At 38.7% G+C, this 19,109-nt stretch overlaps 1 protein-coding gene across 1 annotated transcript in view; it reads left to right on the top strand.

Moving 5' to 3' along the window:
• Window positions 1–17,805, top strand: part of MED13 (mediator complex subunit 13) — a 55,122-nt gene extending 37,317 nt beyond the window's left edge. The window contains exons 10-30 of the mRNA XM_063342346.1: window positions 154–370; window positions 1,274–1,358; window positions 1,726–1,847; window positions 3,048–3,138; window positions 3,310–3,524; window positions 3,977–4,173; window positions 5,392–6,308; window positions 7,733–7,900; window positions 8,978–9,201; window positions 9,775–9,964; window positions 10,473–10,938; window positions 11,604–11,823; window positions 12,521–12,712; window positions 12,862–13,085; window positions 13,524–13,666; window positions 13,895–14,053; window positions 14,149–14,334; window positions 14,524–14,672; window positions 14,924–15,097; window positions 16,271–16,371; window positions 17,083–17,805. Of these exons, the coding sequence (XP_063198416.1) occupies window positions 154–370; window positions 1,274–1,358; window positions 1,726–1,847; window positions 3,048–3,138; window positions 3,310–3,524; window positions 3,977–4,173; window positions 5,392–6,308; window positions 7,733–7,900; window positions 8,978–9,201; window positions 9,775–9,964; window positions 10,473–10,938; window positions 11,604–11,823; window positions 12,521–12,712; window positions 12,862–13,085; window positions 13,524–13,666; window positions 13,895–14,053; window positions 14,149–14,334; window positions 14,524–14,672; window positions 14,924–15,097; window positions 16,271–16,371; window positions 17,083–17,215 (4,573 nt within the window). The 3' untranslated portion in view covers window positions 17,216–17,805. The remainder of the gene's footprint in view (window positions 1–153; window positions 371–1,273; window positions 1,359–1,725; window positions 1,848–3,047; window positions 3,139–3,309; window positions 3,525–3,976; window positions 4,174–5,391; window positions 6,309–7,732; window positions 7,901–8,977; window positions 9,202–9,774; window positions 9,965–10,472; window positions 10,939–11,603; window positions 11,824–12,520; window positions 12,713–12,861; window positions 13,086–13,523; window positions 13,667–13,894; window positions 14,054–14,148; window positions 14,335–14,523; window positions 14,673–14,923; window positions 15,098–16,270; window positions 16,372–17,082) is intronic.
• Window positions 17,806–19,109: the final 1,304 nt, after the last annotated feature.

Raw genomic sequence — 19,109 nt, 5'->3', positions numbered from 1 at the left:
TTTTCCCAAAAAGTTTTCTGAAGCTGGGGTGGAAAGGAAGAAAGTGGGAAGGGAAGATGAAGGTGTTCTTGTAAAGGCTGTGTGGTAGCAAAAATATTTCCACATAATAAATGAGAAATAATATTTTGTGATTTTTATTTTTCTTCTGTTCAGATTAATGGTGCAATGTAGGAAACCTTTAAAGGTTTCAGATGAACTGGTGCAACAGTATCAGAGTAAAAACCAATACCTAGCGGCAGTAGCAACGGAAGCCGACCAGGAACCTGAAATCGATCCTTATGCCTTCGTTGATGGTGATGTGGAATTCTTATTTCCTGATAGTAAAAAAGATAGGCAGAATATTGAGAGGGAAGCCGGGAAGAAACACAAGGTGAGTAAAGGAATGAGGATACAAATCAGTGATGAGATTAAAACAAATTGCTGTAGTTACCAAATATACTTTAAGTCCTTCTCTGTGTATTTAGAAGTATATTTAAAAAAAGAAAAAGTATTTAGCAGAAATTATCAATGAAATTATGCAGCATGCACTACACCTAAAATTCTTTTGGCACACTGGTGGCCCTGTTGCGTTAGGGTTTATGGCTTATACTGGGAGAACACTGCTGGATCATGACAAAAATCAATCTGGCTCAGTAGCCTTTCTGTAGAAACGGGTGATGGCAGGTGCTTGGGGAAGAGAGGAGCAAGGCAAGTGCTTTGTCCGCGTGTGGAAAGATTTGGGGGTAGGTGAGGTGAACTCTGAGTTGCCTGCGCAGTGAATTGAATTATTTTTCTTTTCTTGTGCCTTAGCCAGTACGAACTATGTGAGGTGGCTTCTTAAAACAAAAGTACACTCTCCAAAAAAGGAGAAAATATAACTGCATTGGGAACTTGTATATGAAATAAATTTGCATATTAGGACTAGTTGTGTCTGTATGCACTTCTGGTATTGAGAGTTTCATTCAATAGTAAGTACAGTTAATGTATAGCATTTGATATCAAGTGTTTTTCAATAAGGTGTTGTAGCAACAATCCACAGCTTGCTTTTTAAACTTATCCCCAACACAAAAACTAAGATTCACATCCTTATCTGCGTGTTGCTAGCATGTTGTCTCTATTTCGAGCTCCTTTCTCCCCAAGCAAGTACCACTAAGCAGGCCCCCAGACTACACCTTGGCTAATGAGAACCTGATACTTCTGATATGTACCCTTAGGGAAATAAAATCCCCCCTCACCTCCCCAGTTAATTGAAGTAAACTTTTCTACCTCTTTTTTTTTTTTTTTTTTTTAATAGGCTGAGGATGGGACATCTAGTGTTACAGTGTTATCCCATGAAGGAGAGGATGCTATGTCTCTATTTAGTCCTTCCGTCAAGCAAGGTAAAGAGACTCCCCCCCACACCCCCCACCATTCTAATTGTGCTATGTTAATGATCTCTTGAATAGTCAATAGATTCTAATATGCTACTAAGTTTTTACTTTATGGTTTGTATTTCTCTGTCCCTTCAGAATTAGGAATCTGCTAGGAACACATTTTCTTTGTTGCATCTTGCAAATAAATGTTGGCTATAAAATCCAAAGATTATAAAATTAAAGGGAACTCATTTATGTGTAAGACAGTTGAGTGGAACTGAGAATGTACTTCCCCCCTCCCCCCAGCTATGGAAATAGTTCTTAAGATGTCTTTTTTTTTTTTTTAATGAATATATATTGCCAGTGTTTTTGTAACGTTTGTTTTTCTTTATAGATGCCCAACGTATTGCTGCTCATGCTCGCACTGCATCAACTAGCCTGTTCCATGAAACAGACTTAGTGGTCTCTTACACTGACCTTGACAATCTCTTCAATTCTGACGAAGATGAACTAACAGTAAGTGATGTGCAAAAGTAATGGTAGCTGCTAGACAAAAACCTGCAAGGAACAAGTATGTCTTTTTGTGGTTTTGGGTTGGGATTTTTTTGGCATTTGTAGGAGAGGTTGCAGAACATGCGTGTAAGTAAGTGCTGTGGCTCCTCTATAGCAGATGTACTGTTCTGGTTAACTCATACAATCATATTTTTGATACAAACAAGCTTTTGATCTTATATCCTTACTGTCCACAGACAGCATATGCTCCTTGCCTACACCTTTAGTTATAATTTTACAGATTTGACAGTGGTACTGGTGTTCTTTTCCTATGGTCTAAATTCTGTTGAGCTAGTCATTAAAGGTAATACTGAGACAAAACAAAAACTTATGAAAGAGAACAAGCATTAAAACATGTGGATGTTTTGCCAAATAAGCTGCTTCATTGAAGCAGCTGTTATCTTGCAACAGTTTCTCTTGCAGTCTCTGGTAGCTCTGAATCCATTATCTTTCTAGTTTCTATTTCCATACTGTTTGTAATCAGTTGTCTTTTCCGAACTGTGCTTTGCTCCGTGCTTAATCCCAAATCCCCTTACCCAGACAAAATGCCCATCAACTTTAATGGGAGCTGTAGCTGAGTAAGGGCTGAAGGATCTTAATAGCCATCAAAGGTCATCGTTACATAAAGCAAGTGTATTTGCTCTTAAACATGAAGACTCTTGTTTTCTATAGACTTTAGTACTGTCTAAACATTGTAAAATATCTCTTGTTCTTTTAATTTTAACAGCTTTTCTTCCCTGTACCTCTTGTTCCAGGATCTGTGTTTCTCTATCTTTTCTATTCCTGTTCATGTGGTAACATCAGTAATGTTAGCATGGCTTTGGGAGTGTTGTTTTTTTTCTGATAGATAGTGGGCAGCCCTATCTAGCTTTTTTTAATATCTCTGCTAACAGGCTGAGAGTTATTTTATAACTGGTCTTTCATTTTAATAGCATCATGATTAGATGGGAGAGCATTCTCTGAATTAAAAGTGTTAAGGGAGGACAAGTGTAACCCCAACTGCGTTCTGAAGCCATTGGGCTTCTGATTTATTTTAATTTTTCTAAATATTATACAAAGTCTCAGCTTTGTACGTACACTGCACATGAAATTTCCTGTTAGCAGGAAATATGAACGTGTGTTCGTGTCTGAAGTGATTGTATTACAATACTTTTTTTTTCTTAGCCTGGATCTAAACGAACAGTGAATGGCGCTGATGACAAATCCAACTGCAAAGAGGCAAAAGCAGGAAACCTAGACCCACTGTCATGCATAAGTAAGCTTTATTTGTTTTTTCTAAATAGAATACTATCTCTAGACATTTGATTGCTAATATGTTGTGGGAATTTGGAAACATACGCTTCGTTTGCTCTACTGAAATTTTAAGACAAAGAAAATACTTCAAAATGTTTTCATGCTCTAAAGCCTACTTCTAATCTGAAATTAGGCACTGCAGATCTCCATAAAATGTATCCAACTCCACCTTCATTGGAACAACATATTATGGGATTTTCTCCAATGAACATGAATAACAAGGAATATGGCAGTATGGACACTACACTTGGAGGAACAGTACTTGAAGGGAATAGCTCTAGTGTGGGAGCTCAGTTCAGAATTGAAGTAGATGAGGGTTTCTGCAGCCCCAAACCTGCTGAAATAAAGGTAGGTAGTGCTGATAGTCCTCATAAATGTTTTTAATTATTACTGTTCCATTTATTACTTAATCCTGAATAGGAACTGTGGGAAACTAAGTACAACTTGTAACTTGTGCCCTGCGTTATACTGGGGTAGGTAATGCACGTTCTAGTAAGTAGTATGTAGTATTTTATCACTTAAACTTCAAGGAAGAGTAATACATAATTAGCCATTAGTAAGCTGAAAAAATGCATTTCAGTAACTGTAGTTCATTGTTTGTTTTGTGCTGGCATATTGCTTTTTGGAGAACCACGGGTACGAATTATGTGTGTATAAATCTAGCTTTCTCTTTTGCAGCTATATCAGGATTTAATGTTAAAGAACTAATGCTTGAACTGAGTCACATTTTTTTTGAGAAGCATTTTAATTGCTGAAGTATCTAATTTACATGCTGATGCTTTACCATGTCTAACTTCTAGGATTATTCTTATGTTTATAAACCTGAGAATTGTCAAGCTCTAGTGGGATGTTCCATGTTTGCACCACTGAAGACGCTTCCTAGCCAGTGTCTTCCTCCCATCAAACTGCCAGAAGAATGCATTTATCGCCAGAGTTGGACTGTGGGAAAGTTGGATTTACTTCCTCCGGGACCTGCCATGCCGTTCATCAAAGATGGGTATGACCTGTGCCACACATGTTTAAGCTTTGTAAGGTGGTCGGTTATCCACGCTATAGGAAGTACCCCTAAATATTTTCTTTGTTGCTAAATCTGTAATGAGAAGTATTTGTAAAGACACGCTGTGGTTATACAGCTGACAAGAGCCTTTAAAAAAATCCTTATGATTAAACCTTACTGTAAGAGACTACCTTCTCAAATAGCTCCTTAACTGTGCATACATTTTATTCGTTGTTTCATCTAAAGGTTTCTTGGGGAAGCTTAATGGTGCGAGTCCAGTTTTAATAAGTAATGAAGATGGTAACAATCAAGATAAATGTAAACTTGGGACTTTGTTTTTGCGGTGGTGTTGTAGGTACTGTAAGGGCTTAGTAGGTTGTGTTTCTGTTTCTTAAATTATTTTCTTAAATAGTAGTAATCTCAGTTGTATTGGCATGAGGAAAACATCTCCTTTGATTGCAAGCTATGCCCAGTGTGACATTGGCTGGTAACAGTAGTATTGCAGTAGGCATTTCTGTAATCTGCATTTGGTAGTGATGATCTTGATGGCAGTTCTTCTTGAAGAAAATATTTATTCTTATTTCTCTTCTGTGTTAGTAGCTGGTGTAAATGGGTTAGGCAACAAGGAGGCTAGGTATTTATTGATAAAATTACATGAATGTTAAATCTTGGAGTAAATACTGATATTGCTTCTATTAGGGTCATTCATAAGCAATATGTTTCCAGGTCTTGTTAGCCTTATAGGTCTTTGGTGATACTCAGCTGCTTAGGAAAGAAAACGTTAAACGTTTCTAGGTGATACTTTCCTCATGGATCCAGCTGAACCTGAATATTTTCTTAGTGTGTGTCAACACAACGTGTAGATAAAACATGAACGAAAAAACGTGTCCTTTAGACTCCTTGTATCCACAGAATTTATAATTTATTCTGACCACACTTGTTTCCTGGAAGCTTTGTGCAAAGGAAAAGACGAAAGGAGGCGGGGAAAGATTCTTTAACAGTGCTGTCAATGGGAGTCCTGCAAAGTCATTTAGAACAAATGCTCTTGAAGTTCCTTAGGGAATGAAAGTCTTGCTGTGATTATTGTGATTATGAAAGACTAGTTTAAAAAAGCAAATATTAATTAGGAAGGTCCTTCTTTAGAAATTTGAGACTTAAACTTCAAAACCAGTATGTTGTGTACTTAAAGTATTTCCTTTTTCTTGTGGCTGCTGTTAGTGATGGAAGCACTATGGATCAAGAGTATGGCCCTGCGTACACGCCACAAACTCATACTCCGTTTGGGATGCCACCAAGTAGCGCGCCTCCCAGTAACAGTGGAGCTGGAATTCTCCCTTCTCCTTCCACCCCTCGTTTCCCAACTCCTAGAACACCAAGGACTCCTCGAACACCTCGTGGAGCTGGTGGACCTGCAAGTGCACAGGGTTCAGTCAAATATGAGAACTCTGACTTATACTCACCAGCTTCCACACCATCGACATGTAGACCGCTTAATTCTGTTGAACCTGCAACTGTGCCTTCCATTCCAGAGGCACACAGTCTTTATGTGAATCTCATCCTCTCGGAGTCTGTAATGAATCTCTTCAAAGACTGTAACTTTGACAGCTGCTGCATATGTGTTTGCAATATGAACATCAAAGGTGCTGATGTTGGAGTTTACATTCCTGATCCAACACAAGAGGCCCAGTATAGGTGTACCTGTGGTTTCAGTGCTGTTATGAATAGAAAATTTGGCAACAGTTCCGGACTGTTTCTTGAAGATGAATTGGATATTCTAGGCCGTAATACGGAGTGCGGCAAAGAAGCAGAAAAACGCTTTGAAGCACTCAGAGCTACTTCTATTGAACATGGCAGTGGAGGACTGAAAGAACCTGAGAAACTGCCCGATGAGTTAATACTGTTGCTGCAGGATCAATGCACCAACTTGTTCTCACCGTTTGGAGCAGCAGATCAAGATGCCATTCCCAAAGTTGGTGCAGTTAGCAACCTGGTACGCGTAGAAGAAAGGGATTGTTGCAATGACTGCTACTTAGCCTTGGAACATGGACGGCAGTTCATGGACAATATGTCAGGAGGAAAAGTTGATGAAGCACTTGTGAAAACTACTTGCTTGCACCACTGGTCAAAAAGAAATGGTAAATATTGAAAACGGCTTATTTCCTACTTGTCCACCTATGCATTTTTTTAAGGGTTTGGGTTTTTTTGATTTTCCTTCGTGAATATTGGATGCTTAAGAGTGTTTTTCCACCTGCATGCTTGCATAAACTTTTATTTTAACAGTGTTCAGAATAACCATTCCTTTTACATTCTGTGCTTGTACCGCACACCAAGCAGAGTGTAGGCCTTGGCTACCGTCAGTTGTAAATTCCTAACGTAAATTTGAAGTGTAATGTAAGACCACAGTAACTGTTCACAACACTGCACTAGGCTTATTCTTTTAAAGCAGCTTTTGGTGACTGCATCTACGGAGGCTCTGTGGAATGAGTGTACGTAGGAAGTGTAGGTGGCTCAAATGGTGACTGTATTGTCAAGGCTACTGTGGCAGAATTAAACAAGATCTATGATTCAGTTGGTTCCCCCCCTTCTTTAAGGGGGGAGGGCAGTTTATGATGGCATGTGTGGCAAATAAAGCATTACTGTAGCCTTCACTGCATGTTGGATCTGCCAGAGATCCTTCGATTTTTCCTTCTAGGGCCTGACTAATGATATACTGTCTCATAGAATACCCTTTATTCTGTGCATTTGCATACTACTACTTCTCAATAATAGTCTTTTCAAGTAGCAGCTCTAGCAGGGTGAACAGTGAAATATGAAACTTTGATAGCAGTTAGCTGCGATTCATAGTTTTTAATGAGGATGAGGAGGACTAACAGTAAAACGCAGGTAGGTTTCTGTTTATCGGTGGGAGATTAAGTTTAAAAGCCCAGGCTATAGATAAATCAATGTTTTCGGCCACCCAGGAGAAGACTGTGTTACTGTGACCTTGGTATTTAGCATAAAAAGATGTAAAGATACTTCTAAATGGAAGGCTATATAATTATAGCCGTACCAATTTTTGTGTCAGCTTTTTATTCTTAAATGCTGTACGTTACATGGCATAGTGGTGGCAAGCTGATGAAATGGGCTGTGACTGAGGCTTCCCTCAGCTTCTCTGGAATGAGCACGGGGTGACGGTCTGCCCAGCCCTCCTTTATGTGGAGGGAAATACTGTAGTTTAAGGGTTGTGCAACTTGTTTGTATTTTTTTTTAACTTTAGGGTTTTTTTTTTTCCCTTAGTTTAAATCATAAGTTGGTAAGGCTTTCAAGGGAAAAAACTACAAGGAAAAAAAACCAACAATCTATCTGTGTTTTTTTGTAAGTAGCTGAGAAGGGATAGAGGGAGACCTCTAAATCTGTGTGCTTAACTTTTTATATCATGGCCTTTGGGTGGCCTGCATGTACATTTCCGGAGCGTGACTCTGTTTAAAAATCAAGGTGGTTTAGGATTCTGGGTTGTTCGTGGAGGGCTTTCTTGTACCCTCTTGTTGCAATAGGCCTTGACAATCTTCTGTCCTTCCAGTTGTGGACGTGAGCATGCAGTGTTCCCAGGACATCCTTCGTATGCTCCTCTCGCTCCAGCCGGTTCTTCAGGATGCAATTCAGAAAAAGCGAACGGTCCGGTCCTGGGGTGTGCAAGGCCCCCTCACGTGGCAACAGTTTCACAAAATGGCTGGCAGAGGCTCCTACGGTAAACTGCTGTGTAGTCTCCTCTCCGTTAATCTCTGCTTGATCCGGCCACCAAACCTCAGGGTCTGGATGCTGTTCAGCCTATTGGAATTCCGAGCAGCATTTGACCTTTCCTTAAACTAACAAAAGCTATTAGACAGGGGAAAATTCTTCTCTTTAGAAAAAGAGAAAACATTTCCATCTTTAATTCATTTCCTGTTTTAAGGAATATGTGTATTTAAAATTAACTTCAGTTGCACTGTTTATATACACCTGATGCTTCTGCAAGTGAGGGACTGAAATTGCAAAGATGGATTTAATGTCAAAACCAGAGTAATTGCTCTCTTTTTTTTACGCTCTTTTTAATTATTCCAAAAATAGCATAGTTAAAAATACTAGCTTTGAAATGCTTGAAAAAATGTGCTTTATTGCTCAGTAGTTTCAGAACTGTGTTGAAGATCTGAGGTTATCCATTGTGTTGTCTGTGATAAATATTTGGAGTGGCCAACACGTGATGCATATTTACAGATACAAGGTAAACTTGGTGCACTCAAGATATCAACTGACTTCATTAGCATATGAGATTGATTTATCACTATATAGAAGAGTGACCTTTCACCAGCAGATCTTTTGTAGCTATACTTAGAACATGGTAATTATACATATAAACGCATGTTCTTCAGTTTTTTTCCTTCTGTGGTCCTTTACATACCTGCTTATATTATTTACCTTTCTTCCCCCTCCTTTATTTGATTGCTGATTGTTTAGACTGTGCGGGGAAAGCTTCCTGAACAGTAAAGATCTGCTCCTGATTGTCTATATACTGATAGAAGTATTAAACAACTATGGAACTTCTTGAGGCCCTGAGAGATTTCAAATAAAAATGCTTGGCTGATGCTTTTTTGCGGGGGGTTGGATCACACATGCAGGTTTTTCATTTGTATCTGTTAAAATGAGAACCGTTCCATTTATCACCAGTGCTACTTCCTGTTCGATGCTGGGAACGCGAGTGTTTTTTCTGTTCGTGTTTCCTAGAAGCAGGGTGTTCATTTTAAGCTTCCTGCTTTAATATATTGGAAAATGTGTCTTGCTTTTCCAGGAACCGATGAGTCCCCGGAACCACTGCCAATCCCAACATTTTTGTTGGGATACGATTACGATTTTCTGGTGCTGTCTCCGTTTGCATTGCCGTACTGGGAAAGGCTGATGTTGGAACCTTACGGATCTCAAAGAGATGTTGCTTATGTTGTGGTGTGCCCTGAGAATGAGGCTCTGCTGAATGGAGCAAAAAGCTTCTTTAGGGATCTGACTGCAATATACGAGGTACATTATTTATGGCAGTTAGCAGTGAAATGGGTTTTTGAAAGACTGTTACTCATAACTACTTATCAGGCTTGTCTCGGATGATATAAACGCTTGCACAGAACGCTGTCTCGGAAAGCTGCTAGAAAGGATTTTAGGAATGGGCACTTGGAAGATAAGGGTTGTTCGTGCTGCTCACCATTCCTTTCAGTAATAGCTGTTTTGAGGGACTTTATCTGATAAACGCCACTCAGTGGTAAAACTCTGTATTACCACTTTAATTGTTTTAGCTACATTTAATTAATTAATTAAATGCATTTATTACTCGGATTGTGATTAAGATTAGAGTAGATAATGTATCAACCTGGTCTTTTTGCATTTGGGAAAACCTGAAAATAAACCATAAAATACACTATTAAATATTCCATACTGGTGTAGTATTCTAGAATGAAATGTTACTTTGGAATATCATAACTAAACTACGAGTTCTCTGTCTTCATATATATATATATGTGCTCCTTTGTGTGATATTTAACAGATTTTTAAGGCTTGTAAATTCCTTATCTTGCATCTTCTATTTTACCTTCTTTGCAGTCATGCAGGCTGGGTCAGCACAGACCTATCTGTAAGTTGTTGCCTGATGGGATCATGAGAGTTGGACCTACTGCTTCAAAGAAGCTTTCTGAGAAGCTGGTCACAGAATGGTTCTCACAGACAGCTAATGCCAACAATGAAGCATTTTCCAAACTCAAACTATATGCCCAAGTTTGCAGATATGAGCTGGGTATGAAATTTTTTTGTGTGTTTCTTATTTCGTATGATAACCACTTCCTCCGTTCCAGTAGAGAATAAGAAATCATTGCATGTATTCATTGAGTCTTATTGTTTGTTACAGCTTTTTGCTTTTAAGCTTGGGGGAAAAAAAATCCAACCCCCCATATATTTAGACATGCTAAAATGGCTTCTTTATCTAGCAGTATCTTTAGGGAACAGCAGTGTTGCTGTGTGACAGGGACTTCAGTTATCTTTTTGTATTGGTGACTTAAATTCTGAAGCAGTGATTTCTAGCAATTCAACATGTCTGGAAAAAAATATTTTAAAAATAGATTTCTGGATATTTCTGAAAGAGTCTTATGAGAATACTAGAACTTGAAAACTTAATATTTTGAGAGGTAAAATGTGTGCTAAGGGTTTGCTCTCTGTTTTGTTAAAACTATAGACTTACATAGATGAAGTGTGCTTAAGAACAGCTGCAATATAAAACTTATGCTTTTTTTTTTTTCTGGTTTTAGGTCCTTATCTTGCTTCTCAGCCTTTGGACAGTTCTTTACTTTCCCAAACAAACCTGATCCCTCCGGCCAGCCAGCCAGCCTCTGCTCTGCCCCCAGTGACAGCGAATGCTGGAAATCCTAACACTCCGTCGTCTGCTCCTGCAGCTCCCACCAGTAGTACTATGACAGCAACATCAAACAGTGCCATGTCTTCTGCAGCTACTACAGCTAATGCAACGTTGACTACCACTGCCCCATCGTCCTCTTCTGCCAATATAGGCAGTGGGATACCAACAAGCAAGCCTTCTTCATTTCCAGCTTTTAGCAGTATGAACAATACCACTTCTGCCTCCCTGCCCACTCAGGCTGCAACAGTCCAAAATGGGCAGACAGGAGGACAGCAGCAACAGCCAACACTGCAAACAGCGGGGATGTCTGGAGATCCTACTTCAGCGCCTGCGCAGCCCCATCCGGAGGTTTCTGAAAGGTAATGTACTGCAGTCTCAAACCTGCTTCAGCTAAAAAAAACAACCCCTCAGCTCCACTAGTCTGAACCTATTTATGCCAATCTCATTCCCTCAATAAAAATCTTGTATTTTTCTAGTCACCAGGTTGCTTTTTAGGGAGAATGAAAGTTCATTCATGGTGGAGCTGAACTTTTTTTGGTTCCAGTTTTAGCTGCGGTTCTAATTGCATCTCAGTGTCTGCTGTGGTACAAAAATAAACTTTCTCTTTTTTCTACTCTCTCTAAAGAGAAAAAAATTCACAGAACTTCTATATTTTAAGGAGGGGGGGAATAGATAACTGGCACCGTCTTAAAGTTCTACTTCCTAGTATCAAAGTTGCAGTAGTAAAGACAGCTCTTACTGAGAGACTGACCTTGTAGATATTCTTTTTCCCCAGTTGAAGCAATAGAACTATGGGCTGTTGAGCTTCTGTAATAAAGAAGGCTAAAGAAAAGGCAAGCAATACTGAGTTGCTGATAAGCTCACATATAAAAAATGAAATAAAAAGACTATTTCTTGTTTCTTACACCACAGTTGATTCGAAGGTCTTTTAGATTTATCTTTGACAATTTGATCTTAATTTTAAAGTAAAAATAAATCATTATAAAACAGCTTTTTGTAACTGGTTTCAAAATTTAATTTCCAGCACTATGGATCGTGATAAAGTTGGAGTCCCTACAGATGGAGATTCACATGCTATCACCTATCCGCCTGCAATTGTAGTTTACATAATTGATCCTTTTACATATGAAAAAAAGGATGAGAACAGTAGCTCATCTAGTTTGTGGACGCTTGGACTTCTGCGCTGCTTTTTAGAGATGGTTCAAGTTCTTCCTCCTAACATCAAGAATATAATTTCTGTGCAGGTGAGCCAATAAGTATAGAAAAATGCCAAACAAAATATCTGGTTGGACTTTTTTGATCTGAAAGGTCCCTTCTAATCTAGACAATTCTATGATTCTATGATCTTTGGCTGTGTTTTGGAGGCAATAACGGCCTAAAGGTGAAAGTTTCATTTGCTTTGTAAACATTACTTACAGTTGTACGGCTATTAAATCATTAAGACTCTAGTTTTTTAGGGCAGTTTGGGTGTGATGAACCAAAGCCAAATCCTGTAGTAGATTCCAAACTCATCGGCCTTGTCTCAGAGGAAATGTAGTGGCCCACTCCAATACTGAGTGAAGGATGGGAAAGCTGCTTGTCCCATCACCGGAGTCTGTGCTGCCAGCCTAACCCTGCTGGGCTTTAGACACTGCTCCTACCTGATAGACAGCCAACTGTAATGTCAGTAGCAGCAAAACTAGTTTGAGGGCATCCTTTTGGAGGAATCATCAAGATTCTCTTCTAAACAAATTCTTTTCTTCTCTGAAGAAAATTCCAGTGAGAATAATTGCTTGAAGTCTTACATAGTTTTGGAAGAAGTGATAGGAGATACCCAAGAACCAGAGAAATTTGGTTGTACAGTAAAATTGGAAAAGCAACATACCAAAATACTATTAAAAAAGTCAGTTAATCTAATGATGAAACAGTAATTTTTTTTTCCCCCTCTGTAATCTGTTCTAGATTGTCCCATGTCAGTACCTTCTCCAACCTGTGAAACATGAAGACCGGCAGATTTACACTCAGCATTTAAAATCTTTAGCATTTTCAGCTTTTACTCAGTGTCGGAGACCTCTTCCAACTTCCACCAACGTGAAAACATTAACTGGCTTTGGCCCAGGTTTAGCCATGGAAACTGCTCTTAAGAGCCCTGATGTGAGTATTGTTAACGTGATTGTGTAAACATGCAGATCAGTGAAATATCCGGGTTTATTAAATCACCAGTGTCTTTCATGTTAACTAACTAGAGTTGTTAGGAGTCATTGCTTTCTGAAACTTCATTGTCTGCTCTGTCACCTTTATAGAGACCTGAGTGTATTCGACTCTACACCCCTCCTTTTATACTGGCTCCTGTAAAGGACAAGCAAACAGAACTAGGAGAAACTTTTGGAGAGGCTGGCCAGAAGTATAACGTGCTTTTTGTAGGCTACTGTTTGTCTCATGATCAGAGATGGCTGCTTGCATCCTGTACAGATCTCTATGGAGAACAGTTAGAAACTTGCATAATTAATATTGATGTACCAAACAGGTAAGAACAAAACTGTTAATTTTTAGCATGTATATCTTCTTTCCTTCCACTGAAGAATCTGTTTATGATGCTGTAAGAATAACTCTGGCTTCAGTAGACTCACTATATTGCAAAGCTAGCTAAAGCAAATGGATATTTTACATATTATGTGCATATTGAGTTAAACTTCTAGAAGAATGCTATTTGGTTTCATGTGATTCTTGAGTGTTTTTCTATGTGTGTTCATACTTCCCACACACATTTGCTGGCTTTTGATGTCAGTGTTAGAATGTGATTAATTAAAAAAACAAACTAAAGTTGCAATTGATGTACTACAATACTAACGTTCTTGGATCCTGTGAATGTTCAGGTTAATGCAAGTAAGAAGTTCCAAACGTGGCAATAAAAACTTGTTGCAGATGAGTTCTACTTTTGTTTTCCATTCTTTCTTAATTCTAGAGCTCGCAGGAAAAAGGGCTCAGCCCGCAGACTTGGTCTTCAGAAGCTCTGGGAATGGTGCTTGGGACTTGTGCAGATGAGCTCTTTGCCATGGAGAGTCGTAATAGGCCGTTTAGGAAGAATAGGACATGGGGAATTAAAAGGTAACATTAGCATTTTTTAGAGTCTAAAACTTGATTTGAAGCTTTCGTTTTTCAGTAATATAAAGTGTCTGTCCCTGTTCCTGGAAGAAAACTTCAATAATTTTAGAGTTCCTTTGTGTATTCAAAACTCAGCAGACGTGGTTTGCACCTCACGCTGTTATACATAAAATATGTGTTCTGCAGCAAGCACTGGTCTTCTAGACAAACCTGTGTCCTTTATCTCCTCAGACTGGAGTTGTTTGCTGAGTCGCCGAAACCTTCAGTCCCTCAGTAAGAGACTAAAAGACATGTGCAGAATGTGCGGTATCTCTGCTGCGGACTCTCCCAGCATCCTCAGTGCGTGTTTGGTGGCAATGGAACCACAGGGGTCCTTCATTATTATGCCAGGTACTGGAGAAACTCTCTCTGTCTCTGTCTTTGGCAAGGGAACTCATGGCTCGGGTTTAGCAAAACTAAGGAAACATTTGATTTCTCTTCCCAAGATTCTGTATCGACCGGCTCTGTATTTGGACGCAGCACCACTTTGAATATGCAGACATCTCAGCTGAATACCCCACAGGACACATCGTGCACTCATATACTGGTGTTCCCCACATCTGCATCTGTGCAAGTAGCATCGTCAACTTATACCACTGAAAACTTGGATCTGGCCTTTAACACAAACAACGGTTAGTAGATCGGATTTATTCTTTTAAAAACAAACCAACCAAAAAAAGTCCTTGTCACCCTCCCAATAATAAGAATGTTTATTCTAATGAACCACCAGATTTATATGGAAAATCACTTGATGTCAGAAATGCATTGTTGTATCTGTATGTAGGCAAAATAGAAATTCACTGGTCTTGTTCTTTTTCAAGATGGAGCAGATGGAATGGGAATCTTTGACTTGTTAGACACTGGAGATGATCTTGATCCTGATATTATAAATATTCTTCCTGCATCCCCTACTGGATCCCCTGTACATTCTCCAGGGTCCCACTACCCCCATGGAGGTGACATGGGCAAGGTAATTATTAGAGTAAATACACAGTTGTGTGTTGTTTTTTTCTTTTTTTTTTTTTTTTCTCTATCTGCTAATTTCCTTTTGTGGAATGAAAGGTTCCTACGAAATGTTTTAAATCAATTGGATGTGGGATTGTCTTTGCAAGATTCGTGTAATGTTCGGATATTTCAAAGTGCTTTGAGTTTTGAAAGCTACAGATAATTCTTAAGTTTGTGCTCTCTCCTAATATTAAACCGTTGCCTGTTGTTTTACAGGGTCAAGGTACAGATCGATTGCTTTCAACAGAATCTCATGATGAAGTAACAAATATACTGCAACAGCCATTGGCCCTCGGTTATTTTGTGTCAACTGCCAAAGCAGGTCCATTGCCTGACTGGTTTTGGTCAGCGTGTCCTCAAGCACAAAATCAGTGTCCCTTGTTTCTTAAGGTACTGTCACTTCAGCAGGCTGTACAGCGTCTTCCCGGGCAATCTGTCATAGAAAATTGTGCAGGGATCTGAATTATGAGAACTACTGCGCTTAAAACAAAGTTGGTACATGTCTCTTGGGATATGCCTGCCTTTGTTTCAAGAGAGGTCGGGTTTTAAATTTTTTAAGCTTTGGCTTTTCATGTTCGCTTTTTTTAAGGAAAGGAAAATGATTAATGGAAGTAGCAGATGTTCTGAAGGGCTCTGCTCGTCTGATGTTTTCTTCATGATAGTCTGGACTACTTTTTCTGACTTTGTGCTATGATATCGTTAAGAACAGGTTGAGTTTCTAAACAGATCTCTGGTTAATGCCCAAGTCTCGTGGGGACCAGTGGTGGAGAGGGAAGTACATAAGTGCAATGTAATATCTCATTTACAATGAGTAAAAATAAATAAATAAATCACTTTATGTATTGCACAAAGCATAAAAACTAGGTTTTCCGTGTTGGCTGTTGCCAAGTGATAGCCATTGTATCATCTGTCTGGATATTGTTTGATCCCCTTATCTTTTTATGGCACAATCACGACATACCTTGGCACATTTAAGGCTATACATTAATACAGAAAGTTTCTCTGTATGCTAATATTATTCACTTTTGACTTAAATTAGCATCTCTAATACTATGCTTTATTTTCTAATGATATAGATATATCTTCTGCAGCCTTATTTGTGTCTGAATTAGCGGTTCCTCTTGGCCTAAGCTCAGATGTGGCTTTGATAAAAGACTTTTTTTTTTTTTTTTTTTTTTAATAGAGGATTTATTATTTACCATAAGCAGCTGTATGGAATATCAATAGCCCAGTCCTATGGAAAGCAACTGAACTTCCAAGTCTGTATGTTACTAGACATCTCGGGCCACTTGAGTTGCTTTTTTTAAGTAATCGCTTAAGGTAGCAAAGGGATTAAAAAAAGATATTCCTACTAGCACTGTGCTTTTAGGAGAGATCTGCCTGCATTTCCTTTATATTCTGATAATTCCTGAACTTGTTGATGGCCTAAGGATAAGGTTTGGTTTGGCTTCTGTGTCAGAGAATAGAAGGTGACTGCAAGGTACAGGTCAACAATACAGAGAGAAGAAAACATGGTGTAATTGAATCAGGCAGTAATTTCTAGCATCTTCCTTCTTTTCTTAGGCCTCTTTGCACCTCCACGTGCCTTCAGTGCAATCAGACGAGCTACTCCACAGTAAACACTCCCATCCACTTGATTCTAATCAAACTTCTGATGTGCTCAGGTATTTATGATTGATTATTTGCAAAAAATATTGTGTGTTTCATTTTTAAAACTGCTGCAGTGAAGCTACATATTTGTTTATTTTTCTTGCTGTTAGTTTTTAATTTGTGCTGCTAATATCTGTAGTACATCACAGAGACAATATAAATTTCTGTGCTTTGAGTGATTAAAAGATGACTTTATCACAGAACAGCGCAATTAAAACCAAACATCTCTAAGGCCTTCTTTCGTTAATCAGTGTTGATTACAACTGAAAATATTTGAAAGACAGTGAATTCCTCAAGCTAGAAGAGAGTTTGAGTTGTAACACAGATGATGGCGCATAAATGAGCGGAAGATGTTGCAGTTAAGCCAGAATCTTGCATGGCAATCTTGTAGGAATACTGAAATGCTGAAGTACAAGAGTCTATAGAGACTCATGTAAACGTAGAACACTTGTTGAGAAAGCATCAGACTTTTTTCGTTGTGGCTTTTTTTAATATGTGAACTGTTTGACATTAATTAAGCATAGACAATTAAAATGAGAGTTTTCCTCTGGAAGAAAGTGTAGCTTTGAACTGCTTGTAATAATTCTGAAGGCATGTTATTTCAGAATGTTGGCAAACCTATTTTATGTTTTTAATACCGAAGCAACTGGATTATATTAAATTAGGACTGTAAAATACTGGTGAGAAAAATCTGTTTGCTTGATGGAAGCTTGTTTGCTTTTCAGGTTTGTTCTGGAACAGTACAATGCACTCTCCTGGCTAACCTGTGATCCTGCAACCCAGGACAGACGGTCGTGTCTCCCAATTCATTTTGTGGTGCTGAATCAGTTGTATAACTTTATCATGAATATGCTGTGATCTTCATCTGAATTTTGCAAGACAAAAATGAGGAAAAGGGATATTTCACTGCAGGACTAAGTTATAATTCTTCTCAGTGCAAGTTGTTTGTGATGGGGTATGAATCTTGTTACTTCCAGCAAATATTGTTTTGACTTGTGAGAAGAGGGGCACCTATCGCCCTGCTGTCTTGGAGTCATCGACTATGGGGGACACTTTAGAACGATGATCAGAAAGTGTATTATAACATTTTTAGTAGCAAAATTAACCATTTTTCCCCAACCACAGTATTTGTGAAGAGTAATGAGCCATAGTACCCAGTCATGGTTAATGAATATTAAAAGCATGGAGATGAGAAGAAACGTGAGGAACAATAAGTTTCAACCTATGGCTTCGGAACATCAAGATGTTCTTGTATTGGATTATAGTACCTAGTATTCAAAAATGCCTGCATCTCTTATTTATTGTAAGTTTTTAAATGTATAAATTGTCTTATATTTCTTAACCTCTTTTATAAAAATTTTCCTAGAAGGTTTATACTGCCTTCTTGCTTTAAAGCAATTGGTCTAAAATATATGTAATCGTCTTAATTAAAAGTTGCAGTAGGTTGCTTTTAGAGTATTATTTTTTTGTAAGGGGCGGGTGGGGACAGTAAATTTGTATTGTCTTGATGTACAGTTTAATGGGGATAGAGGGGTTAATGTCCATACCATTGTGTGTGGGGGATTTACAGCTAAGCTGTAGTTGCAGAGTACATGTACAGTAATGAAGTTCACTGTGTTTATATAAATTGAAAAGGTACCGGGTCTTACAGCATTTTATATCACACCTTTACAGAGTAACAATGGCAATATATAAGTGATATTGTAGGTGGTTTAACTTGTAGTGAGAATAAAATGAATAAACTCTTCAATTGAAGTTTGTGTTATGGTTCAGGGCTGTGGCTAGATTCTCAGATCTATTTCCAGTACACAAGTTTTAATATTACAAGAATATCTATCGTGCATTGTTGTTACCTAGATATTCTTGGCACTGTGGTGACTGCGTTGTTTTCTTCAACATTTGCGATAAAACGTGGATCTGAGGCATAACACACAGAAAACTCTGATCTTATCCAAAGTCTCCTGTAAGGCTGAAATTTAGCCCAGCTCTAGCCATTTTACAAATGCAAAAATAGTCAATCTTGACTTTAAGATTGGTGTGTGTTTAACTAAAATGTGGTGTATATAGATTCTCAGTGAATTCTGGTATTCAGATTTTATTCCACTAGTGTAAAAAAAAAAAAAAAAAAAGCACGAAAACCCTGAACATTTTCCTTTTTAATGCATTATTGGCACTGTGGTGAAGGTCCCAAGTATCAGTGTCTGGCCTTCCCCATATCCCCTTTTCAGGCTCTGGCTGGGGCGTGTGCCAAGGAGGCTGAGCCCTCCCTAAGGAAGGGACTGACAAATCGCAAGGCTTTCGTAATCGACTCCTCTATCTACGGTCACCATTTTTTTTCTCCGTAGTTCCCTTCCTTTCTCCTAGCACATGCCAAGTGTCTGATGCTGCTCTAAAATAGCCCCTACGGGTGCTGAAGAGCAACTGCACAGGCTTTTTATGGGTTCCTCATCTGACTGCCAGATTAAAAACGTAACTCCTGCAGTGCTCGCCTGAGCCTGTTGCGATAACCCATGTCCTGGGTCTCAATGCTGTACGTCTCGCTGGTTCAAACCGTTAAAGGAGCAAGTTTTTAAGATCTGTTTGTGCACCTGCTGTGAATCCTCTACAAGGAAGAACTTGCTTGCGTTTACAAAACTTACTTTGTTAATGAAAATCATGTTTTGTAAATGCAAAATACCTGCCTGAGCTATTTTCTTTTTCACATGAACAGTCTCCTTGAATCATGTATATACAATATTAGCAACTTTTTTCA

Source organism: Chroicocephalus ridibundus, chromosome 7 (assembly GCF_963924245.1).
Source record: "Chroicocephalus ridibundus chromosome 7, bChrRid1.1, whole genome shotgun sequence".
NCBI classification, from domain to species: domain Eukaryota; kingdom Metazoa; phylum Chordata; class Aves; order Charadriiformes; family Laridae; genus Chroicocephalus; species Chroicocephalus ridibundus.
This window is presented reverse-complemented; position numbering and strand designations above follow the sequence as displayed.